General features: G+C 39.7%; 1 protein-coding gene across 2 annotated transcripts in view; it reads left to right on the forward strand.

Moving 5' to 3' along the window:
- Positions 1–15,496, forward strand: part of DAP (death associated protein) — a 51,354-nt gene extending 35,858 nt beyond the window's left edge. For both annotated transcript variants that reach the window (XM_060774650.2, XM_067467548.1), the window contains exons 3-4: positions 10,426–10,468; positions 13,532–15,496. In XM_060774650.2, the coding sequence (XP_060630633.2) occupies positions 10,426–10,468; positions 13,532–13,651 (163 nt within the window). In that variant the 3' untranslated portion in view covers positions 13,652–15,496. The remainder of the gene's footprint in view (positions 1–10,425; positions 10,469–13,531) is intronic.
- Positions 15,497–23,290: the final 7,794 nt, after the last annotated feature.

The following is a 23,290-nucleotide window of genomic DNA, read 5'->3' on the forward strand; positions in this document are numbered from 1 at the left end:
TATTTCAGGACATAGATGCTTCGAATTTTGACAGGCGTGTTTTCAGAACAGCTTAGCTGTCCAAACGTATCTCCCTCTATGAACCATCAAGGAGGTTAAGATCTTCAGGGGAGGCCCTGCTCTCAGTCCCACGTGCTTGGCAAGTATGGTTGGGGGGGACGAGAGACAGGACATTTTCAGTGGTGGCTCCTCAGCTCTGGAACTCTCTCCCCAGTGAGATTAGATCGGTGTCCTTCCTCCTGGTCTTTAGAAAGAGAACAAAGACATGGTTATGGGACCAAGCTTTTGATTAGTAAAGTAATGTAGTACAAGAAGCAAATATAGAATATGTGCAGTCGACATTGGAATGGTCTATGCGCTTGGATCATGTGATTTAAATGTCTTTATTAGTGTTTTAATTCTTATATTTCGTGTTTTAAATGTCTTTTTTCTTATCTTATAGTTAATTGTCCTATTGATTTTATGCTTATTTATATGGGGTTGATTTGTGATTTGGTTTACATATGTAAGGCATTGAATTTTGCCATTATCTCTGTGTAAACTGCTTTGAGTCCCCCCAAGGGTGAGAAAAGCGGTATATAAATACTGTAAATAAATAAATACATATTCAGAAGCCTTTTTGAAGACAAAATTCCAAATGGGTAGTTTTCCAGAAGCATTTTAAAGTCAGACATCATATCCACAAGCCTTGTATTTAAATTCATACCCCACTATCTTGACTCAAAAGAACAAATTGCAGCCTTCCAGATGTTTCTGTATCACATCTGCCATCAGCTCTATTCATGATGTCTAATGATAAGGAATACAGGAGTTTAATCCAGCACCTGAAGTTTAATCCAGCACCATAAAATGACATGGCGGGCTGGATTAGGCCCGTGGACCTTACCTTTAATACATGTGACCCAATGGGATTCTCTCCAGAAATTTTTTCCACCACAAAATAATACAAACATGATAGTAATACAAAAATGATAGTAATAATTTACTATCAGGTGAACATAATGTATTGTCTTCATACCTCAGCACTACAAACTCAAGACTATTAAAGTATCAAGCTGTTTGATCAGCTTAGATAGGTCATTGAGGGTTTATTGCCAAAGTCACAGTTTGCATATTTCTGTACACTGTGTCAGTGTGATCCTACCTCACAGGTATGCAATTTTTCTTCCATACCTGTGTTTTAATATGCTACACCATCAGTGCATTTGATGAACTTGACTAAAATCTTCAAATATTAAAACAGTCTCAGTGTTGTTTCCCTCCATCCACATTTTCCAGCTTCTGTTCATTCTTCCCCTTCCTGTGTTTTAAAATGCATTAATAATACATAGTCTAGTCCTGTGGTTACAAGTGTAAGATAAGGAACTTGCATATGTCAGTATGAAGTCACTGAATTAAACTGTCTAGCAAGTGTCTTTGTATGTGTGTGAGAGAAAGTGAAAGCATATAATAAATACCGGGAGGATTATTTGTATCTTTGTGTACTTCCTTGTAATTTATGAAAAATGATCGGCTTGTCTCAGGTTGGTGTGTCGTGTCTAGCTTTACAAAACTTGAAGGCTCATCAGTGCCATCGTGTGGAAAACCCTTGCAGATGCACAAGCCGACTTCGGTTGCCAAGCAGACAGTCTCCCGGTGTTACAGAATGCCCAAAATAATGTGTCACTTTGTTAGCAAAGTACTATCACTGTGAGAAGCAAATTATCAAACAATGGCAAGGTGTTGCAAAATTGTTGTAATTCTAGGACCACTCATTAGGCCACTCATTAGGTTTCTACATCCAAAGGTACTGCTTTCAGACAGGCTATGTACTGCTTTCAGACCATATATCCCATTTCTGTCTGTTCCATCTACAGTGCCGTCTTCATGATACACGTTTCCCCGTCCTTAATCATCATCATTTAATTACTTAGTAATCGCCCTCCATCCAAGATGCTCTAGGCGATTTACAAGCTAAAATTGTAAAGGATAAAAATACATACATACAGATATTGATAAAATTAACATAGATCAAAAGCTCTAGTAAAAAGGCTTAATGAAGGCTGAACCCCACTGTCCGTCCCCCCCCCCCCAATGAGCTCCTCCCCAACAAATACACCTTTTTCCACTGCTATGTCATCCAGGGTTTTATAATTTTATCTTGTGCATTTGGCCCATCTATTGTGTTTGACTTGTCATTATGTTATTTTACACTGTTTATTTTATTTTGTTGCTTTATGTATTTTATTGTGATGTAAATTTTTGTTGTTTTGCATTTTCCTTTTGCTGTATTGTATTTTTGGGCTTGGCCTCATGTTAGCCACTCCGAGTCCCCTTTGGGGAGGTGGTGGCGGGGTATAAATAAAGATGATGATGATGATTATGATGATGATGATGATGATTATTATTTAGAACCAAAATAATTGTTTAATTTTTCTATCTGATGGGACTTTTCTTACTGTGCAGATTCACTTATTAGTGTTTCCACAGTATTCTGAATTCCAAACTGCTGTTTTGGAGAATATTGAATGTAAAGAAAATATAAAAGCATATACTTTAGATCCATCTTTTTTCAATAGTGGCGCAGTTGATAGCTTGAGTTGTCTTTGTCTGGTTCACCTTATCAGTGAACAGTAGCCTTTCCTGGACAGGCAAAGTTCAGATTAGAGTACATGGGCTCTCCATATCCATTAATTCTATATCCATAGGGGTCTAATGGCAATCCTTCATTTTGCTATTTCATATAAGGGACCCCATTTTACTACACTGTTATATAATAGGACTTGAGCATCCATGGATTTTGTCATGTACAAGGTGATCCAGGTACCAAACCCAGTGGCTACCAAGGATCCACTTTATGTATTTATTTATTTACGATATTTCTATCCTGCGTTCCTCAAGGCAGCTTACAAATTGGCAGCTATTCGATGCCATAGTAGTCATAAAATATAATTTAAAACATTCAAAACAACATTATAAAAATCCATTAAAAACTATCATGGATGACAATTCAGATACTGCAGCTAGTGGAATATGTAGCCAATAGATGACCAACCCAAACACTATACAGAACATAGCCCTGGGTTTAAAGGATCTGAATTGTTCTGAATTCAAGCTGCTGGTAATGACAGTTAAAGCCCTAAATGGATTTCAAACTTGATACTTGGAGTACCTCTGTCTTTGTGTGCCTACCCAGGAACTGAGTCGGGCTGTAGGGGGCCTCCTCTAGGTCTCAACTGGAGATTCCCAACTGCATTGGCCTACTTGTGGAATATACCCTCCTTATAGCTTGCTGGATACTGGGGTGTTGTGTGGTTTCTAGGTTGTATGAGCATGTTCTAGCAGCATTATCTCTTGACATTTTGCCTACATCTGTGGCTGGCATCTTCAGAGGATCTAATGGTAGATAATGCTGTCATTTCACTGCCAAGTTAAAACTTGGCCTTTCTGCCCTAATTGATTTTATAGAAATTTGCCTTTGTGCCTGATTTTCAATCAGCTTAAGTTATTTTAAAATTACCTCGTGTTAAGTTGTTAAAGTGTTCAGTATATTTTAGTCTGTTCAATTATTCTTATTGTTTTAATTTGCTTGCATCTGTTTCTGTTGGCACTATCCCGAGAGCTTTGGATCTATGGTAGGATGCCAGGATTTTGGAAAATCAGCAACTGTACTAAAAAGTATTATCTTAGAGTACAGTTCAGTTCTAATAATACGCGGACAGCTTTGACCACTCGAAATATAGCTATATACGCAGGGCCATAGCCATAGGGGGGTTTAAGGGTTCTAATCCCCCCAAAAGGGTCCTAAACCACCCTGAAACCTGCTTTACTCAAGAATTTTAACTGGTTAACCAGATTATGAGTAAACCTGGTTTCTTTTTTAACCTGATACATTTCAGGGCAGAGTTGAACTTTTAACTTTTAACCCCCAGCTCCTGCCCTGGCTATACGTAATATAGCGTTGTTGCTGTATGCCTTCATTTCCAATTTATGACAACCCTAAAGTAAACTTGTCACTGGGTTTTCTTGGAAAGATTTGTTCAGAGGGGGTTTGCATTAAAATGATGTAATACGACAGTAGGAGGCAAAGTATTGAAAATGCAGTAACAGTAATAATTAATGATAATGACTACACAGAAAAGGAATATTCCAAATTTTAATGGCAGCCTGAGAACATTGGCATTTTAATATTCTTCATATCTTCTTTCGGCGGCATTTCGGTTAATCAGTCAACTGTGTGATTTCTTTGCCGTGTCAATAAATTCAATGTTTAAGCTTTCGTATTATGAAATATTAGAATTCCATTTTATGGGATTAAGAATAAATGAACCTCTTGAAGATATTTATGTTTGGCAGGTGCATTTTGTAGTAGCGGCACATATGTGACTTCAGAGTGAGCGCTTTAAACATGATGGCATATACAGGTGTTGGGCATCTCTCCATATGTTATCGTAAAAATGAAACGTCCTTGTGTTTACACTGGGTGGGAAAATTCTCTCAGAGGTTTTGGATTTCAGTAATGGCATTTTGTGAGTTAAAAAAGAGAACTTAATTTATATATACTAAGTACATTTGTTAAAAACAACATTTCATATAACAAATGAGGAATGGGGTTTTTTTTCTATATAAACGTTTTTATTTACTAAAGCCTAGAGAAAAAGGTATATCTTCAAAACAACATCTGTCAAGCTGGTTTTCATCAGATTAAATATATCCTCAAAGCAGCCATTATGGCTTACAAAATACTAGAAATGTAGGTTACACTTTGCATGAAACACCAGCAGAATATAAAGCACTTGAAAGAGTGAAAAACCCTGTTTCTGCCTCCCTCTCCATTTCCCTGGAGGATTTTGAGGAGGGGGAGGGAGGGCGCTGACGGAGTTTCTCTGTCCCTTTCTATTTTTAGCTGGTTTTGGTGAGAGACAACGCTGTAGATGTTGGAACACTGGAAATAACATTAAAAGCAGACACTGTGGCTCTTTCTCTAGAAATCACAGAGTCTGAGATCAGGCTATAAAACCTTCAGATCATTTCGGAAAATAGAGATGGCTGCTCTGGATTCTGCAACTGACAGACAGTATGAAAGCTTCTGAGTAACCGGAGTGATAATGATTGGATCATTAACAATTTGTGAGCAATAGCACTGTGGGAATTTGGGGGATACAGTATGACCCACCCCCATATTTTGCAGGGGCTACACTCCTGAAATTGTCATGGAATCAGGAAACTATGGACAGTAGTAAACCCTGTTGAAATAGATGACTTCACAACCCCTGAGGATGCTTGCCATAGATGCAGGCAAAACATCAGGAGAGAATGCTTCTAGAACATGGCCATATAGCCTGAAAAACCTACAGCAACCCAGTGATTCCAGCCATGAAAGCCTTCAACAATACATTGGATGACTTCTGCTGGAAGTCACGCTGGGGAACCTAGAAAATTCCTAGAGCAATATTTAGGAATTTGCTGGGTCCTCTAGGGCAGTGGTTCTCAACCTGTGGCTCGCCAGGTGTTTCGAGCTACGACTCCCAGAAATCCCAGCCAGTTTACCAGCTGTTAGGATTTCTGGGAGTTGAACGTTAAAACATCTGGGGACCCACAGGTTGAGAACCACTGCTCTAGAGCAACTGTGTGGCTGTTTCCAATGGCAGTATACCATAGAATAACATGGAGTCCCTAGGCAATTCTGAGAAGGGACATTCAGGTAGGTGAAGATATGGTTGCCCGGTCCCGTGAGCACAGAGGTCGTACTGTATTAGTTTTGTGTTAGGACAAAGTTAAAGGTTTTCCCCTGACATTAAGTCCAGTTGTGTCCGACTCTGGGGGTTGGTGCTCATCTCAGTTTCTAAATTGAAAGCCGGTGTTGTTCGTAGAGACCTCCAAGATCATGTGGCCGGCATCACTGCTATGTGTTATGTGTTACATACTAATAAACCTAAATAAGGTTTGAAAAAGAACCTTTTCTCTTCAACCTAAAAAGCGTTCTAAATTGGTTAACTGGAAAAAAAAATCTCCCTTATTTCAATTACTTTCCATCTATATAAATAAAAATGTAATGTTCGTTTGTGGAATTAACAGAACTCAAAAACTACTTGACGAATTGACACCAAATTTAGACACAAGACACCTAACAACGTAATGTATGTCCTTCACTCAAAAAAAAAATGATTTTGTCATTTGGGAATTATAGTTGCTGGGATTTATAGTTCACCTATTCTGAACCCCTCCAATGATGGAACTGAACCAAACTTGGCACACAGTTCTCTCATGACAAACAGAAAACACTGTAAGGGTTTGGTGGGCAGTGTCCTTTGGTTTTGGAGTTGTAGTTCACCTACATCCAGAGATCACTGTGGACTCAAACAATTATGGATCTGGACCAAACCACAAGAATACTCAATATGCCCAAATGTGAACACTGGTGGAGTTTGGGGAAAATAGAATCTTGACATTTGGGAGTTGTAGTTGCTGGGATTTATAGTTCACCTACAATCAAGGAGCATTCTGAACCCCACCAATGACAGAATTGTGGCAAACTTCCCACACAGAACCCCCATGACCAACAGAAAATACTGTGTTTTCTGGTGGTCTTTGGTGACCCTTTGACACCCCCTTGCGACTCCTCCCAAGGGGTCCCAAACTCCAGGTTGAGAAATGCTGCTTTAAGGCCATCTAGTAAGTAATAAAGTTATTGTATGTTTCATCTTTTTAAAAATTTCTGTAAGCATTTTTAGAACTCATCATTGATGATGATGATGATGATATTGATTTTTTCTGGGGGATATTTTTTAATATCATTTTGGAGTTAGTTCCTATAATATTTCAGAACTTTTTTCTAACATAAAGAAAATGCTGTGAAACTTCAACCATTTCTCTCTAGAGATCTGTATTATTATTGTTGTTGTTGTTGTTGTTGTTGTTGTTTGTTTGTTTACTCTAGAGAACTGATCAGAAACTTTAGCTGCTGATGATCAGAAAGTACTGAGAGCATGACCCGTGACCAGTTTCCTAATCTACAAATGTGTAAATGCTTCGAAGTTGTACTTCCCAGTCATGACAGCTTATATACTTATCTCTGACTCAGAATTGGAGCACTTTGTGGTTTTATTGCCTTGTTTTAGTGCAGAGAGCATTAGATTGAAATATCTCCCATGTGAATGTCTCCCGAGCTGCTTCAGCAAAGAGAGAGAGTCCAAACTAGCGTCTGCTCTGACACAAGAAACATTATGGCAAGCGTTGTCTTGAGCAGCTCGGATAGAAAAATCCAGTGGGAATAAGTGATTTTCAGAAGATGCTGTGCTCAAATTTCATGGTTCAGTAGAGAACAGTGGAGACGGAAAGGTCATAGGGAGAATATGTGAGGACATCATTCAAATTCAGATTTGCCATTATGAAAGCTTTCGGAAAATGTCATGGCTAGCAAATAGTGTATGAAAACTAGATTTCATGTTTTATTAACAGATTGTTTGCTATTCATTTTGCTTCATTTCCTTTCACAAATTCATTATGTCTGTAAATCTCCCACATACTCCCCAGGAGTGCCATGACTACAATTCATTCATTTTTTCTGTTGCAGTATTAATTTTAAAGACTAGTGTAATGTTACTTCTTTGAATTTACTACTCATAGAATAAGTCGGGTAGTTTTTTGTTTTTTTTTAAGAACCTGGGCAGAGAGTTTTAATCTCCCACTAGGGCTGGTCTCACTTCACTCATTCCTTCCCTGTATAGTTGTGCACCAACCCACTCCCAGCTCTCCATATTGTGGCTTCCGGGACAAAGGAGGGGAATAGACCAAGGTCCTGAAGGGATTGGCCAGGAAGGAGTAGTGACTTTTTTGCGTTTTGTTTGTTTAAGTGCAAGATGGCTCCTTATCCACCATTTCACTTACCCATGATCGAAAGGAGGATCTAGAGAATCACGCAAATGAAAGTATTTGGGGCATGGTATGCTTTGGCCCAAGTATAGTGAAAAAATTGGACTTGCTGTTATCTGCATTGCCAGGTATCCATGGAGGATCTTTGAACATATCCCCTGTGGATATGAGAATGCAAAATTATTTGGAGTTGTGGTATAGTTACACTCTCATTTGGGAGTTGTTTTTGTTTAGTTTATTGTTTTATTTACCCTTCCCACCCTATATTTTTTTTAAAGTTGTAGATCAGCTGGTGATTTGTATCTCTTCTTGGATGGGGGGAGAGCAGGAAAATCTATCCAAATAGAAATACTGAATTAACAAGATGTTTTGTTATGTGAAGCTATGCCTCCACTAATATTTGCTGCCAAAATGCTTTATAGGTTCTTACTATCAATAAGCAGTTTTTAAACTAAGCCTTGCCCTGTAGCTGATAGATTTGTCTACTTCCTCACCGTGGTCCCCAGTATTTGCACTCTGGAGCCCACAATTTGCTACGTGACAGGCTGTGCTTTGAAATCTGTGTGAATAATCTTGAAATCTGTGTTAATTTTATGATTAGTGATGCATTTTTTAATTATTTTTTTTTGCAGAGCTCAGTTGAGATTGCATATGGGTTGCTTTCAGATAGAAGTTTACAAGCGTAAATTTGAAATGATTGAACTGGCTTGTTAAAACGAGGGGAATGTGAAGTATCTTGCAATTTTCTCCTCTTTTTCAATATGCTTGGGAGACAGCTATTTGTTTTTGGGACTTCAGGTGGTGTCACCCAAAGTTGGGTAGGGATACTATAATTGCAAAGGGGTTGCCATATAACCCATAGTCTAGAGCAGGGGTCCTCAAACTAAGGCCTAAGGACTGGATATGGCCCTCCAAGGTCATTTACCCGGCCCTCGCTCAGGGTCAACCTAAGTCTGAAACGACTTGAAAGCACAACAACAACAATCCTATCTCATCAGTCAAAAGCAGGCCTACACTTCCCATTGAAATACTAATAAGGTTATATTAGTTAAAATTGTTCTTCATTTCAATTATTATATTGTTTTAAACTGGTTTTTGGGGAGTTGTAGGTCAGAATGCCTGGGGACCCACAGGTTGAGAACCACTGGTCTAGGGAGAAATGTGTAGGACAGCTCCATGGAAGAGAAGATGGGTGAGAAAAAGTGTATGACTCACACAGAATGGACAGAAAGGAAAAGAAGCATTATGATTGGTGGCATGCTAACTTTGTATGTTGATAGTAGGCATCACTTGAGCTATTTGACAGTAGTTTTCCAAGGATTGTGGCAATTTGTGGTTTGTTTTACAAAATGCTGCTGTTCTCTAGAAGTCATGACCTATAAATACCACCTCATGAGGGAACCACTTTCTGCAGCACCTTTTCATAGGAGGCTCCCTGCTGTCTGCCAGGCAAAGACCTTTCTGTTTAAATAGGCTCATAAGTGTTCAGCATGGAAGTGTGTTTTATTTATTTGACTTTTGTATGTCTTTTACATTGTTTTATATACATTTTTGTTATTAAGGCTTTAAAATTTATCTTCGGGAACCGCCTTGGGCCCCACTCTGAAGGAAAGACAGCAGAAAAATGAAATGAAAACACCTGCAAAGTCATAAGTAGACTTTAGAGATGACAGCCTGCTCCTGTTGTAGTCCCCCAAGGTGTGATAAACTTTTCCACACAGGAAGTCTTAATTTAACAATCTCATCTAATAGCTGTTGAGAGACCCATGTAGGCAGTCCTAGACACAAAGTGTGGGAAATTGCTGTCACCTATATCAAGGATGAGCAAAAAACAGATTGTGTGTTTTACTATTTGTTTATTAATTCTGATCTCACATGCTTTATAATAGCACACAAATGAGCAACCATCAGCCCCAAATTACACTATCAAAATAAAGAAAGGTAGTTAAAACCAGGACTGGAAAAGTTCAGTTTGATACGCAGGATATTTACATTTCCAGGTTTATGTCTTTTGCATATCATTGATGGGTCTTGGGATTCTAGTTAAAAATCAAACACACACCTTGGCCTGAATCTAATCCTAATTCCAATTTTAGTAGACTTTTTGAATCATCAATATACTGGAGTGTTCTCTTACCAAGTTCCCATTGATTTATTGGATCTACTCTAGTTGGGGCTGGCATTTGATTTGGTCTTTGTGATTGGCATGCTTTACTTCTGAATTTATAGAGAAATACGCCTGGCCATAGTTAGAAACAGAACGTGAGGATTAGATTCCTCCCTTGTGACTCATGAGAGTAATCCTGAGGAGGGCTTGCATTCTCCACATCATCTTTGAAAGAGAATCTAGTATCTGGCGCATAGGCCCCATCAATAATGACTATTTAGTGCCATTTTAAACTAAGGCTGAAAAAAAGTGGTTTCACTGTGCAAATGATTACATCAAAAAACATGGGATCAGATTGAGGTCCGAATGGCGGTTAGATACTGATTTTTTGTTAAGACTGAATTGCTGTTGTCAAATGGAATTCATTTCTTATGTAACTAAATATTTCTCTTTTAATTTCTCAGCCCACCGAAACCAACTGTGTTCATTTCAGGAGTCATTGCAAGGGTGAGTTTTTTCATCTTTGTTAATTTAAGTTGTTTTAAATAATAAATCCTTGCTTGCTTTGGTATGAAGTGAAACATTAGTAATATGGTGCTTCTCTTTCTCTGGGTTTTTTCCTTATTGCCTCAGTTTTAATTATCCGAATGGATAGGAGCCCCCGGTGGCACAGTGGGTTAAAGCCCTGTGCCGGCAGGACTGAAGACCGACAGGTCACAGGTTCGAATCCGGGGAGAGCGCGGAAGAGCTCCCTCTATCAGCTCCAGCTCCTCATGCGGGGACATGAGAGAAGCCTCCCACAAAGATAATAAAACATCAAAACATCCGGGCGTCCCCTGGGCAACGTCCTTGCAGACGGCCAATTCTCTCACACCAGAAGCGAGTTGCAGTTTCTCAAGTCACTCCTGACACGAAAAAAAATCTGAATGGATTCTAAATAGAGGCATCACTGTTGAGTGCATTTTAGCTATAGCAGAGAAGCCTATGAATGTATTTAATAAGCATATTGTGGAATTCTAATCATCTTGGGGATGAGGTGGGTTTTTTTAAGGAGGAGGATTGCAGTAATTATACACGCACTTGCACACGCCAGCTCTGCATCTGAAAGTCCGAATTGTGAAACCATCATGCTGTAATGTAGACCTTGGATGTGTGAATGTTTCTCTTCTGTGTGCAAGGCAACTTAAATGATAAATATGAAATATTTAAAAGTTTGAGAGAGGGCCTTGGAACACAAAAGAAAACAAAGGCTGTAACAAAAACCCTGTTAAAGCTCATAATCAAGTCTGTTGAAATGTTCAGCACAGACTTTTATGACATTTTGGTTGTACCCATTAACATTATTGCCTGTCTGTAAATTTTGGAAAATAATGGAGAGAATTGCACTCTTGTGTTGCTTTCATGGAGACATCATGATTTGAAGGTGGTTCTGCTTCCAGGGCAATGACCTGTTTGTATAGGACCCTCTGTAGCTTGGCCAAGAGCCCACCCATTCTTTGTTTTCCTTGCAGTAACTTCTTCTTTCCTTCATTAAAAAAATAATTTGTTGGAAACTGAAGACTGACAGATACAGCCTTTTTTCATTCCAGTACCTTATTGCTTCTAACTGGGTAGGGCAGGGGAAGGGATCGCAATCTCTATCTGTATTATGGAAACCTTGTTTGTAATTAATTACATTGTATGTTTTTATGGTATATTTGGACCATTTTTTCTTTTGAGAAAGGCAGCTGAAACATAGTAATTTATTCTTAATCTCATTTAAATATCTGCCCTGCCCTTCTACATAGTAGTTCTCAAAGCATTTAACAGCAAGAAAGATAAAATACATCATGAACCAATTCTTTAAAAATATTTTAGAAGTATAGAAAGTCATCAAGTAATATAAGTAAATTAAACCTGATCACTGGCAGGTCATGGAGAGACAGCTAGTTCCTGTGGAGAAAGAGCCACAGGGTTCAGATTCTTTAAGTTCAGGCACCCAGAGGGTTACAACCTATGTTCAACAGACCAATAAAGCAAATGTCACAGGCAAGTAAACAAATGTCATAAAGAGTGTAAGATGATGGAAGCAGAGAGGGCACAACTAAGCCCCCCAGAAAGCTCTGTTGTTTTTATGGCTGTGTAATGTGTGTATTGGTTGCAGTTATACCTTTCCTGCTTGGCAGTGCCCTGGGACTCGCCAATGTATTATTATGTAAAATAATTAAACACATACAGCTTTGGCAGTTTTGGATGGTATGAAATATTGTGCTTTTCTTGTCACAAAATAATAGCACAACATTAGGAATATATCAGCTATTTATTTATTTATTTATTTACACTATTTGTATTCTGCCCTTCTCACCCCATAGAGGACTCAGGGCAGATTACAACGCACATATACATGGCAAACATTCAGTGCCATAGACACACAACATATATAAACAGACACACAGATGCTATTTAAGATTCCAGCTTCATGAGGGTATGCTCAAATTCCGGCTACCGGGGGAGCTGTCTCTTCACCGTCCACTTGTGACACCGATGGAGTACTTTCTTATTCTTTTGCACACTGCTGGAGATTTTTGTGGCGTTATAAATTAGTTAAATTAATCTCCCCACATAAAGCAGTACCTAAATTTCCTTCTCGACAGATGCAACTGTTTTTTTGAGCTGCAAAGGTCGTCAGCAAGCTAGACAAATGGTCGGGAGCTTACTCAAACTCATTACCTTTCAGTCAGTAGTGATTTTAATGCAGCTGACTCCCAGCCAGCTGCACCACAGATCAGTTATTCTCATTATTTTTCTCTTATGGTCGACTACTGTGTAAACTACTATGAAAGGAAACAATTTATACCATAGGTTGCTGTAAGTTTTTTGAGCTGTATGGCCATGTTCCAGAACCATTCTCTCCTGATGTTTCAGCTGCATCTATGGCAGGCATCCTCAGAGGTTGTGGTTAAATTAAAGAGGAGCCCCGGTGGTGCAGCAGGTTAAACCACTGAGCTGCTGAACTTGCTGACCGAAAGGTTGGTGGTTTGGGGCGAGCTCCCACTGTTAGCCACAGCTTCTGCCAACCTAGCAGTTCGAAAACATGCAGATGTGATTAGATCAGTAGGATCCACTTCTGTGGGAAGGTAACAGCACACCATGCAGTCATGCTGTCTGCATGACCTTGGAGGTGTCTACGAACAGTTCCGGCTCTTTGACTTAGAAGTGGAGATTACCCCCCCCCCCCAAGAGTTGGACACGACTAGACTTCATGTCAAGGGGAAACATTTACCTTTACCTTTTACACTTCTCTAACTGTCTTGATAACATCTTATGTAAATATAGGATTTGCAAATTAGAGAGAGGGGTTTAGGCTTTGAACCCGAGTCAGTCATAGAATTAGGAATGCAATAATAGTGCTAGAATTGTGAAATGTGGGAATATTTATGAATCCGTGTTTTGACTTTGCCTTCTATGTCAAGATGGAGCAGCCAATCACCTTTGTATCTCTTCCATTGTAATAAGCTGGAGGTAACACAGGTTGTCTCCTTCTCCTCTTCCCCTTAAACAACAATGTGTGTTTTGTTTTTCTTTAATCAGGGTGACAAAGATTTTCCTCCAGCTGCAGCCCAGGTGGCCCATCAGAAACCACATCCTTCGGTGGAAAAGCTTCCTCCCCCACAGCACGTCAACCAGTATATCCACCAGCCTCGCAAATGAGTTGCCTGCCGAAGACCCAGCTATCATGTTTTCTGGGTGGAAAATTACGAGATTTGTGCTACCAGATCTTTTGCCTTAATTGCCTATGGTTTCAATGGTTTAATGTAAAGGGGAAGAGGGAGAGAAGGGCGAGGAATCCTCACTTCCATCAGTCCAGCTGAAAAATATGTTCTTCCATACTGCCGATTTATAATATTACTTTCATAGAAATATAACAGCATGGGGATGGTTTAGATCAAGCTGTTCCTTTGCTCAATAATTATTTTAAACCTTTTCTTCCCTGCTTTCTGGCACTACAAGAATATGCAACATAGGAGATGGGGGTGGATCTTATCCTTCTTCCCTTTTGTAATGAGAAGATTTTTTAAATTTGTGTAAGGCAGACTTTCATGGCATTATTGTGATTGCTGTTTAATTTGATGTTGTTTCATTAGTCTTAAATAATTTGAGGGTAAATTGCTCATTTTTTTACAAAGATATGAAAGGACCAGAAATGTTCTCAGATGGATAGATACTTCTTGCGAGTTTGTAAACTTTCAGAGGATTTATGCCATTGTTGCAACGTAGCCAAAGATTACCCAGCTTGTTGGCCCATGGTTTAGCAAAATGCTCTTTGTATTTTCCTCAAGAGCAACAGCACCATATGATACAATAATCTCATTGAGTTGGGTAAGTTGCTCAAGTTGCTAGGTGTTCATGGTAGTTCTTTCAGCCTCTCAAGATAGAAATAGCTCATTGGAACAGTCCTTCATGGATATATAACATTCATATCTCAAGATCACACATTTGAATGGGGCGCAGGCCCGTAGCCAGGATTTTGATTCGGGGGAGGGGGGGGGTCAGGATCTACCCTAGCAAACTTTTTGTATCATTATCCCAATACCCCCATGCATATGGGATATATTGAGCATGGTGATCAGATCATGATATGAATAAACATAACAGTTTAAATAATGTACCAGTAAGGCCTTCTCACGGACCACCCTGAGAATTTGGGGGGGGGGGGCTGAAGCCCCTGAAGCCCCCCCCCCCCCCAGGCCATGGTCCTTGGGGTGGATCATCTCTTTAAATGCTCTTTTGTGTATCACATTTTCTATGCATAGAAGGCCACCATCCCAAGCTTGACTAAAATTCTTCCTGGTCTGCTAGCTATCTGTGTCTGCAGTCCATGAGATAAAATCCAGAGTACTATACCAAATGCTGCTTCTGCAGCTTGAATCAGCTGCACAGTGGCAACTTGAGCTGGGCCTTTTCTTAATCATTCTGTTATAATATGCTCATGATCTTGCCCTTTTAATCACAGCAAAGAGAGCATATTAAAGAGAATGGCCACCAACTCCCTACAATGCACTACAATTGGCTGCAGAGAAAGTTGTCTATGTTTCTATATGCATCAGATCTATCCATTAAGTTCATTGGGGACCAAGTGACAATTCAAAGATGGATCAGATTCCATATTTGCATCTGATGCATGTGAGAATTTCCTTTGCTAGATTGGAGAAAATTGGTAGTACTGCTTACTTCAATTAAGATTGCCAATTAGTGGAAGCTCGGCCTGGCCATGCATATAAAATTTTAATTACAGCTGTGTAATTTACACTTAGTTCTTATAGATTCAAGTTTCACCTGCATTTTTACAGGTACTTTGATTTTTAAATGATGAACGTTCACTAAATCTCTTCTTCCCCCCAATTTATAATCTACAAAGGGTTTTAATGACTTTGAGGAAGGTTGGGCTGCTAATAAATTATTGTTGCAACTACTCATCTGGCGAACTGTGGGAAATGTCCATTCCCTTTGGGCTTTAGAGAATCGCTTGTTTTTAATGACAAATAATTTGAAAAAGCAGCAAGAGGAGAAAATTTTAATAATAAAAATTTCCCCGTGAAAAATGTGTAATGATTGGATTATTGAAAGAAAACAGAGAATCACAGCGGGGTTCGCTTGGCTTCTTCACCCATCTTGCTGTGGGTGAAACACAAGTCACCTCACACAAAAGCCTCACAAAAGGGCAGATTGCACTGTTTGATTTTCTCCACTGTTGCCAATTTGTGGGGAAGGTAGCGGGGATGGATACCGTTGTAGTCTATCTCTCCTAGTCTGCGATTCCTGCCTTGTTATTAGGTACCTAAAGATCTCATTTACCACCCAATTATGAATTGATGGCAGAACTGGAGGAAACTAGATCAATAATGAACTTTGACTGCCAACAAAACAAAACAAAACACTTCAAAACTCCAGCAGCATTGCCCTCAGCTTGAGGATTGGACCTGGGCGCCATGCAAGCACATAGATTCCATTTGTTTTGTATAGGTCCTCTTCATTAAGTGTGCTTTGCTCGGATTTTACTCTTCATAAATACTTGCCAGCTTTTTTGTGACTCCAGGAACCTAGCCTGCAACATACGATGACTTTGGTGGGTTTTTTGGCGAAGACCTGCTTTCTTCAGATTTTGAGAAAATATTGATTGCTTCATCTTTCAGGAGCTTGGGAATTGATAAGATCTCATTGCTGAGCTACAGTTGAACTGAAAGGAAAAATGAGAAGGAACTGTCTAAAACAGGGGTCCACAAACTTTTAAAACAGAGGGCCAGGTCACAGTCCCTCAAACTGTTGGAGAGCCGGATTATAATTTGAAAAAAAAAAAAAAAGAATGAATTCCTATGTACACTGCACATATCTTATTTGTAGTGCAACAATCACTTTAAAATAATACAATAATTAAAATGAAGAACAATTTTAACAAATATAAACTTATTAGTATTTCAATGGGAAGTGTGGGGCTGCTTTTGGCTGATGAGGTAGGATTGTTGTTGTTGTGTGCTTTCAAGTCGTTTCAGACTTAGGTTGGCCTTGAGCGAGGGCCGGGTAAATGACCTTGGAGGGCGATATCTGGCCCCCGGGCCTTAGTTTGAGGACCCCTGGTCTAAAATATATTCAAACTGTTGCATACAGTATAGTCTGAACTGCCATCCTGCTGTTGTATAGCTACTCACCTTACCCAGTATCTGGCTATATATCCCTGTAACCAGGTGCAAAATTATTACATCTTCCACTGAGGTCTGCTGAGGTCCTCTGAAGGTCTTGGTGAATGGTAAAAACGTCTCATGCTATGGAGATACCATATAATTGCATCTCTGTGAAACTCTAGAGTGCTCCCATTGAGAATACTAAATACTTGTCCTTGAACTACAAATCCCAGAATTCCATAAAATAGCACCTTTACAAGATGGAATCATAGAACGAATCTTACTAGTGTGAAAGGGACCCATTATGTGTCATCTAAATTGAGAATTACTTTCTTCCAGCAAGTTTTAGTATAATTCACTACTTGCTTTATCTTCAGTTAGTCCAGTGGTTCTCAACCTGTGGGTCCCCAGGTGTTTTGGCCTACAACTCCCAGAAATTGCAGCCAGTTTACCAGCTGTTAGGATTTCTGGGAGTTGAAGGCCAAAACATCTGGGGACCAACAGGTTGAGAACCAGGTTGTTGTAGGTTTTTTCGGGCTATATGGCCATGTTCTAGAGGCATTCTCTCCTGACGTTTCGCCTGCATCTATGGCAAGCATCCTCAGAGGTAGTGAGGTCTGTTGGAACTGGGAAAATGGGTTTATATATCTGTGGAATGACGAGGGTGGGACAAAGAACTCTTGTCTGCTGGAGCTAGGTGTAAATGTTTCAACTGACCACCCTGATTAGCATTTGATGGCCTGGCAGTGCCTGGGGCAATCTTTTGTTGAGAGGTGATTAGATGTCCCTGATTGTTGAGAACCACTGAATTAGTCCCTCAGCTATCTAGATTGCAAGACTGCTGCACAGGCCTATAAGTAACTATTATGAATGTGCTTCCTCAATACAACCAGCCTTATACATTTGCTGGAGTTAGAGGCACAAGTCCTCTTTGAAAGTGTAAAAGCACAAATAGAACACTTTTCTGGGGATCTCTTCTCTAGGAAGCGCTTCCCTAGGGATGTATGGTCAATTTCCGCTTGAAACTGACCATAGACTTGCTTTGGAAGATCTGGGGATTCCTAGAAAAGTGTTCTCTTAGAAAACTAGGTTCTCCAACCTTACAGGAGGGAGTTGGCCACAGGGTCACACTGGATGGGTGAGAGATTTCTTGAGAGTGTTTTTAATCAAATCTATGAATATCCACAAAGCCACAAAACGAATACTCTGGGATCAGGCAGTTTGGATGCAAAGTACTTTTATTATAAAGTATTATTATAAAGTACCAGTGTGCTAACTTGTTACACTAGAATTTCCCCAAAGTTCCTATTGCCCAGTACCCCACTCCAAATCTCCAAACATATTTGAAGGAAGAATAGTTTACTTTTAAAATATGTAAACAGAATAAACAGTGTTTTCAAACACAGGCATTGTTGGGGTTGAAATCAGAGACACATTGACAAGAATTTGATGTAGAAGTCTAATGTTAAAACTCCCATAGTGCTTTGAGAAATCCCATCACCTTTAGCAAAATTTAGGAGAACTGTAAAACTCATCACACCTCATTTCTTTAAGACCAAGGAAACTGTCTACTTCCTAACGTTTTATGTTATTTTTTGCAGATATAGTGTTAGATTAGTTTTCAGTAGGGCCATATTTATTTACTCCCTTGCAGCATCTTGTCTATTTAAAATTCAGCATGATGAAAAACTGTGTTTTAAATCACAGTTGCTTTTCCATTGGGGGGGAAATTGACCTGAGCTGGCTCAACATGAGATTGTGATATAATGATCAATTGTTAGAACGACATCCACAAGTGATAGTTCATCAAAGGGAAAGAACATTAGCCCACATCCAGTGTGACAAATGTGACACCTGGAGGAGTCTGGAACAAACACAACATCCTTAAATAAGCTCCTCCATTGAGCTCATTAGGGGAGCATTTGTTAAATGCACAGCATCTCCCCTTGCCATGGCTTCCACATAAGAAATGTATGCAGTCACTGCATCACATGAGCTGCTCGTTTGTCATCAAAACTGTGTTTTCCTGCTTTGAGGGATGAAAGAAAAGATCGGAATTACATGTTCCAGCATGCTCGGTAGTATCACATATTGAAACCATTGTAATGTACAAGTAATGGCCTGTGATAGGAATAGAAACAATTTACTAAGCCCAAGGCTATCCACTAAAGCTATTGATATCCAACAGTGGCAGCAGAATCTCTCAGAGGATGTTTACACAACCAGTTGATTGTGTAGCTAAGCAAAGCTTTAGTACTTTACTTGTACTCTGTTTGCTGAAAGTGCAGCAAGGTGAGTGGGAAGAATCCTTGTGGCATAAGGAAGTGATGATGATGATGATGATGCAATTAAGGCCAGGATTGAAAAATCAGCTGATGTCCCAAAATGCAGGCTGTGCAAGGAAGCTGATGAAACCATGGATCATATTCTCAGCTGTTGCAAGAAAATCGCACAGACGGACTACAAACAAAGGCACAACTCTGTGGCCCAAATGATTCACTGGAACTTATGTCACAAGTGCCACCTACCAGCAGTAAAGAATTGGTGGAGTCATAAACCTGCAAAGGTAATAGAAAATGAACACACAAAAATACTGTGGGACTTTCGAATCCAGACTGACAAAGTTTTGGAACACAATACACAAAACATCACGATTGTGGAAAAGAAACAAGTTTGGATTATTGATGTCACCATACCAGGTGATAGTCGCATTGAGGAAAAACAGGAAAAACTCAGCCATTATCGGGACCTCAAAATTGAACTGCAAAGGCTCTGGCATAAACCAGTACAGGTGGTCCTAGTGGTCATTGGTGCACTGGATGCCGTGCCAAAAGATCTTAGCTGGCATTTGGAAACAATAAACATTGACAAAATCACGATCTGTCAACTGCAAAAGGCCACCTTACTTGGATCTGCATGCTTCATTCGAAAATACATCACACAGTCCTAGACACTTGGGAAGTGTTCGACTTGTGATTTTGTGATACAGAATCCAGCATATAGATCCCATTTGCTGTGACATACTGTGTTTTTGTGTCAGAATAATAATAATAATAATAATAATAATAATAATCCAACTTGCCTCTCTTAAATAATACCCAAAACAGACAGTACAGGCAGTCTGGGGTATTTTTGATTTCAGAATTCCAGATAAGGAATACTCAAGTAGCACTAAGGATTTAAAATATTCAGGTATTTTTCCAAACCCAATGAGCAGCAGAATCCTATGAGAGCATTCGGTGTGACTCAACACAGTAACTACATAGTGGATTCTGACCATACACACACACACACACACACCCAAACTACTTACCGGTAAGTAGCTGCTGGGATCAATGAGCACTGTCTTCAGTCTCCCACAGGAGCTATTTAGATCTGTGCAACGAGCCCCCACCACCAAGCTCAAGACTTCATTAGGACCACTCTTCTGGCTCCCAAAGAAGAGCCCTTGGTCATGCTTTCACCTGAGTTTCTCTCAGAATGGCAGCTTGATTATTTTGGGGGGGGGGGGGGCGAGACAAAGCAGAGGGAAGAGGACAATGTCCCATTGCTGGAGGTTTGGAACATGACCCAGAAGTGGGTAGCTCAATAGCAATGACTTGTGTGTAGATTCTCAGCACCTTCAGCTTCAGACTTGCTCCTCCACTCCTCTCTGCTACTAGGTCTTTGTGATTCTTCCTTCACCCCCCACCCCGCTCCTTCCTTGTTCTTCCTCTTGCCAGTTTCCACCCCTACCCAATTATATTTCATGTTACTTTTACTTGATACCCTATCCTCCCTAACAATTGATATCCTTTGGATCAGCTCCTTTAATATGTCTCTCTCTTCAACATTTGTGACCTATTACATTATGTCACTTTACATATGCCTAGCTACACAGCACAGTACGTTGTACATCAGGCATCAATGTGCATCAGTCGCTTCGTAACAATAACCCTCCACTATTTATGGGCATTATCTAACTGCGTAAATCTAATTCCCATAAGACCTAAGTCCCCAACAGGATTCTGGCCCATGTCGTCATGAAGAAGCTTCAGCAGAGACCTTTATCCTCGCACACTCACCAAGCTCCTAGGCATCCTATTTACCCTCCATCCCCAAGTTTCCTCTTCCTTATCCCTCAGCAAACAGCACTTTCCCACTTGCCAGGCTTCAATTAACTCTTCTGCGGAAAAATTGTATCAATGCTCTCAAAGTCTCGGAGTTCTAACCCAACTTTTTCCTGATGCAGATCAGGATCTGGATGTGTTTGCGCGCCTCTGTGTTGCCTGAGTACAGAATTTTAATTTTGCTTTAGATCAGAATATACACATCCCTGGGCATACGTTCACATTTGTAGATGCTTTTGATTGCTGAGGACTGAGTCACTAGGAACAGAGGAGAATGTAAATTTTGGCTATAATCTTGGGAAGATATGGATGACTATAAAATTAATTGTTGGATTTCTTTTCAATTTGTGTTTGCCACAGAATACAGTTTATCAGCTTAATTAATCGCATACAGTTTTGAAGCGTTAAACTACCTATAAATAGATAAGAATGAAGCACATGGACAAAAGCATAACAGATGACAAAAGCATATTTTGACAGCACTCCGCTGAGACCTTGGACTGATGAAATTCAGATGGTCTGAGGTAAATGCTGCCAATTCTCTCTTTTAAAAAAAGATCTGGGTGATTAAAGAGTTTACTGTACTTGAAAACACTACTACAGCTGTTACCTAGAAGAAACCATAGCCAGACAAATGAACTGAATGATTATTATTTTATTATTTTATTGACTTTTATTTCAGGAAAACAGATTAGAAAAATTGCAGTGCAGTTCTAAGAGAGATTTTAGACAAAGAGGTCTTTCCAGAAATAAGGTGTCTATATACCTAGACATAGTGTAAAATTACTACGTAATGCCTTGTGCAAAGATTGCTATACTGTTTACAAAGCTTTATGACAAAGAGAAAATCAATTGATAGTGGTCAAGTATACACCTGTGGGAAACAATGCATTGGTGTTGATCTTATTCCATTTTTATTTCATTTTTAAGTCAAATGTTGACTTTGCATAGCAGCATAGTATTACAAATAAATCATACAAGCCTGATAGTCTAGGAACAATGGAAGTAACATTTGTCATCGCAATCTCATACCTACATGATTGAAGCCAGTCTTCATACCTATCATATATATATATTTAAATCCCCAGGTTTAGGTGCTTTTGAGGTATCAACGTTTTTCATAGACACAATAAATACACTTCTGATTCATTTGAGAGTGTTTACATTCTAGTGGTTTTACCTGAAGTTTGTCTAAGAAGAGCGAGTACTCACGTTTGCCAAGATTCAGGCGACTGTGTAATGATGGGTAAGCCCTTGCCATGTTTCCTCCATCACATCATGTCTTGCTTTGAGCCTACTGCTACTGTTCACATCAGTAAGATTGTCCATACATGGATGAAGGTCACAGCAAACTGATAATACTTTTTTCATGGATAAAGTGACATATGAAAACACTCTGAGTCATAAGAAGACAAGGGTTATATCAGGCATGGGTAAACTTCGGCCCTCCAGGTGTTTTGGACTTCCAATTCCCACAATTCCTAACAAACGGTTCTGGCCCTACTTACCTCTCCGAACGCATCTCCTTCTATGAACCAACTAGGACACTAAGATCATCTGGGGAGGCCCTGCTCTCTGTCCCGCCTGCATCGCAGGCGCGCTTGGCGGGGACGAGAGACAGGGCCTTCTCAGTGGTGGCCCCTCGGCTGTGGAATGCCCTGCCTGCAGATATCAGATCGGCCCCCTCCCTGCTGGCGTTTCGGAGGAAAGTGAAGACCTAGCTGTTCGAACAAGCATTTGATTAAACAGTGTAATTGAACATAGGAATACGGAATAATGGATTATGAGACTGGATTCTGATTTTACTGTTGAGGCGCTAATGATTGTTATACTGATGTTTAATGATTTATGTCACAATTGTTTTTAATTGCTCTATACTTGTCTCGTGATGTTTTGTATCGATGTTGTTCACCGTTTTGAGTCGCCTGAGGGCTGAGAAAAGCGGTATATAAATAAAGTAAATAAATAAATAAACCAGCAGGTTGTTAGGAATTGTGGGAGTTGAAGTCGAAAACACCTGGAGAGCCAAAGTCTGCCCATGACTGGGTGATATCCAAAGTTTCCTAAATAGGACATCATCCCCTATCAGTCTTGCGTATTCCATAAGTGACATCTTTCCTCCCAAGAGTAGTGCCTGAAGTGCACCATTTCAACTGCCCGCCTATATAGCAATGGCTATATGTCGACCGCTCAGACTGAAACTATATTGAAGTTATCCAGCTTCAGGGGAACACAACGGTCCCAAAACGAAACTGAAGAAGTATGGCATGCAATCATTTAAACAGATACAAATGCATTATACCTTTAGCTTCATTCCTGAGAGAGAATACAATTGTGCTTTTCAAGCGAAACTGAGGATAATACAAGTGCAAACTCATGTACGTTCTTGTCAGAACTGATTGCTTTTAAGAAACTGACTCTGTGATTTGATATGTAAATAGATTGTGTTGGCTGTGAATAAAAATATGCCATCTCTGACAGAGCTTGTTAGAGAGATACATCTAGACGGTTAGCCACGGGCATCTATCTAAAAACTAGTACTCTGGGTACAAAAATAGTCT

This window comes from Anolis sagrei, chromosome 4, assembly GCF_037176765.1.
Source record: "Anolis sagrei isolate rAnoSag1 chromosome 4, rAnoSag1.mat, whole genome shotgun sequence".
Classification (NCBI taxonomy): Eukaryota; Metazoa; Chordata; class Lepidosauria; order Squamata; family Dactyloidae; genus Anolis; species Anolis sagrei.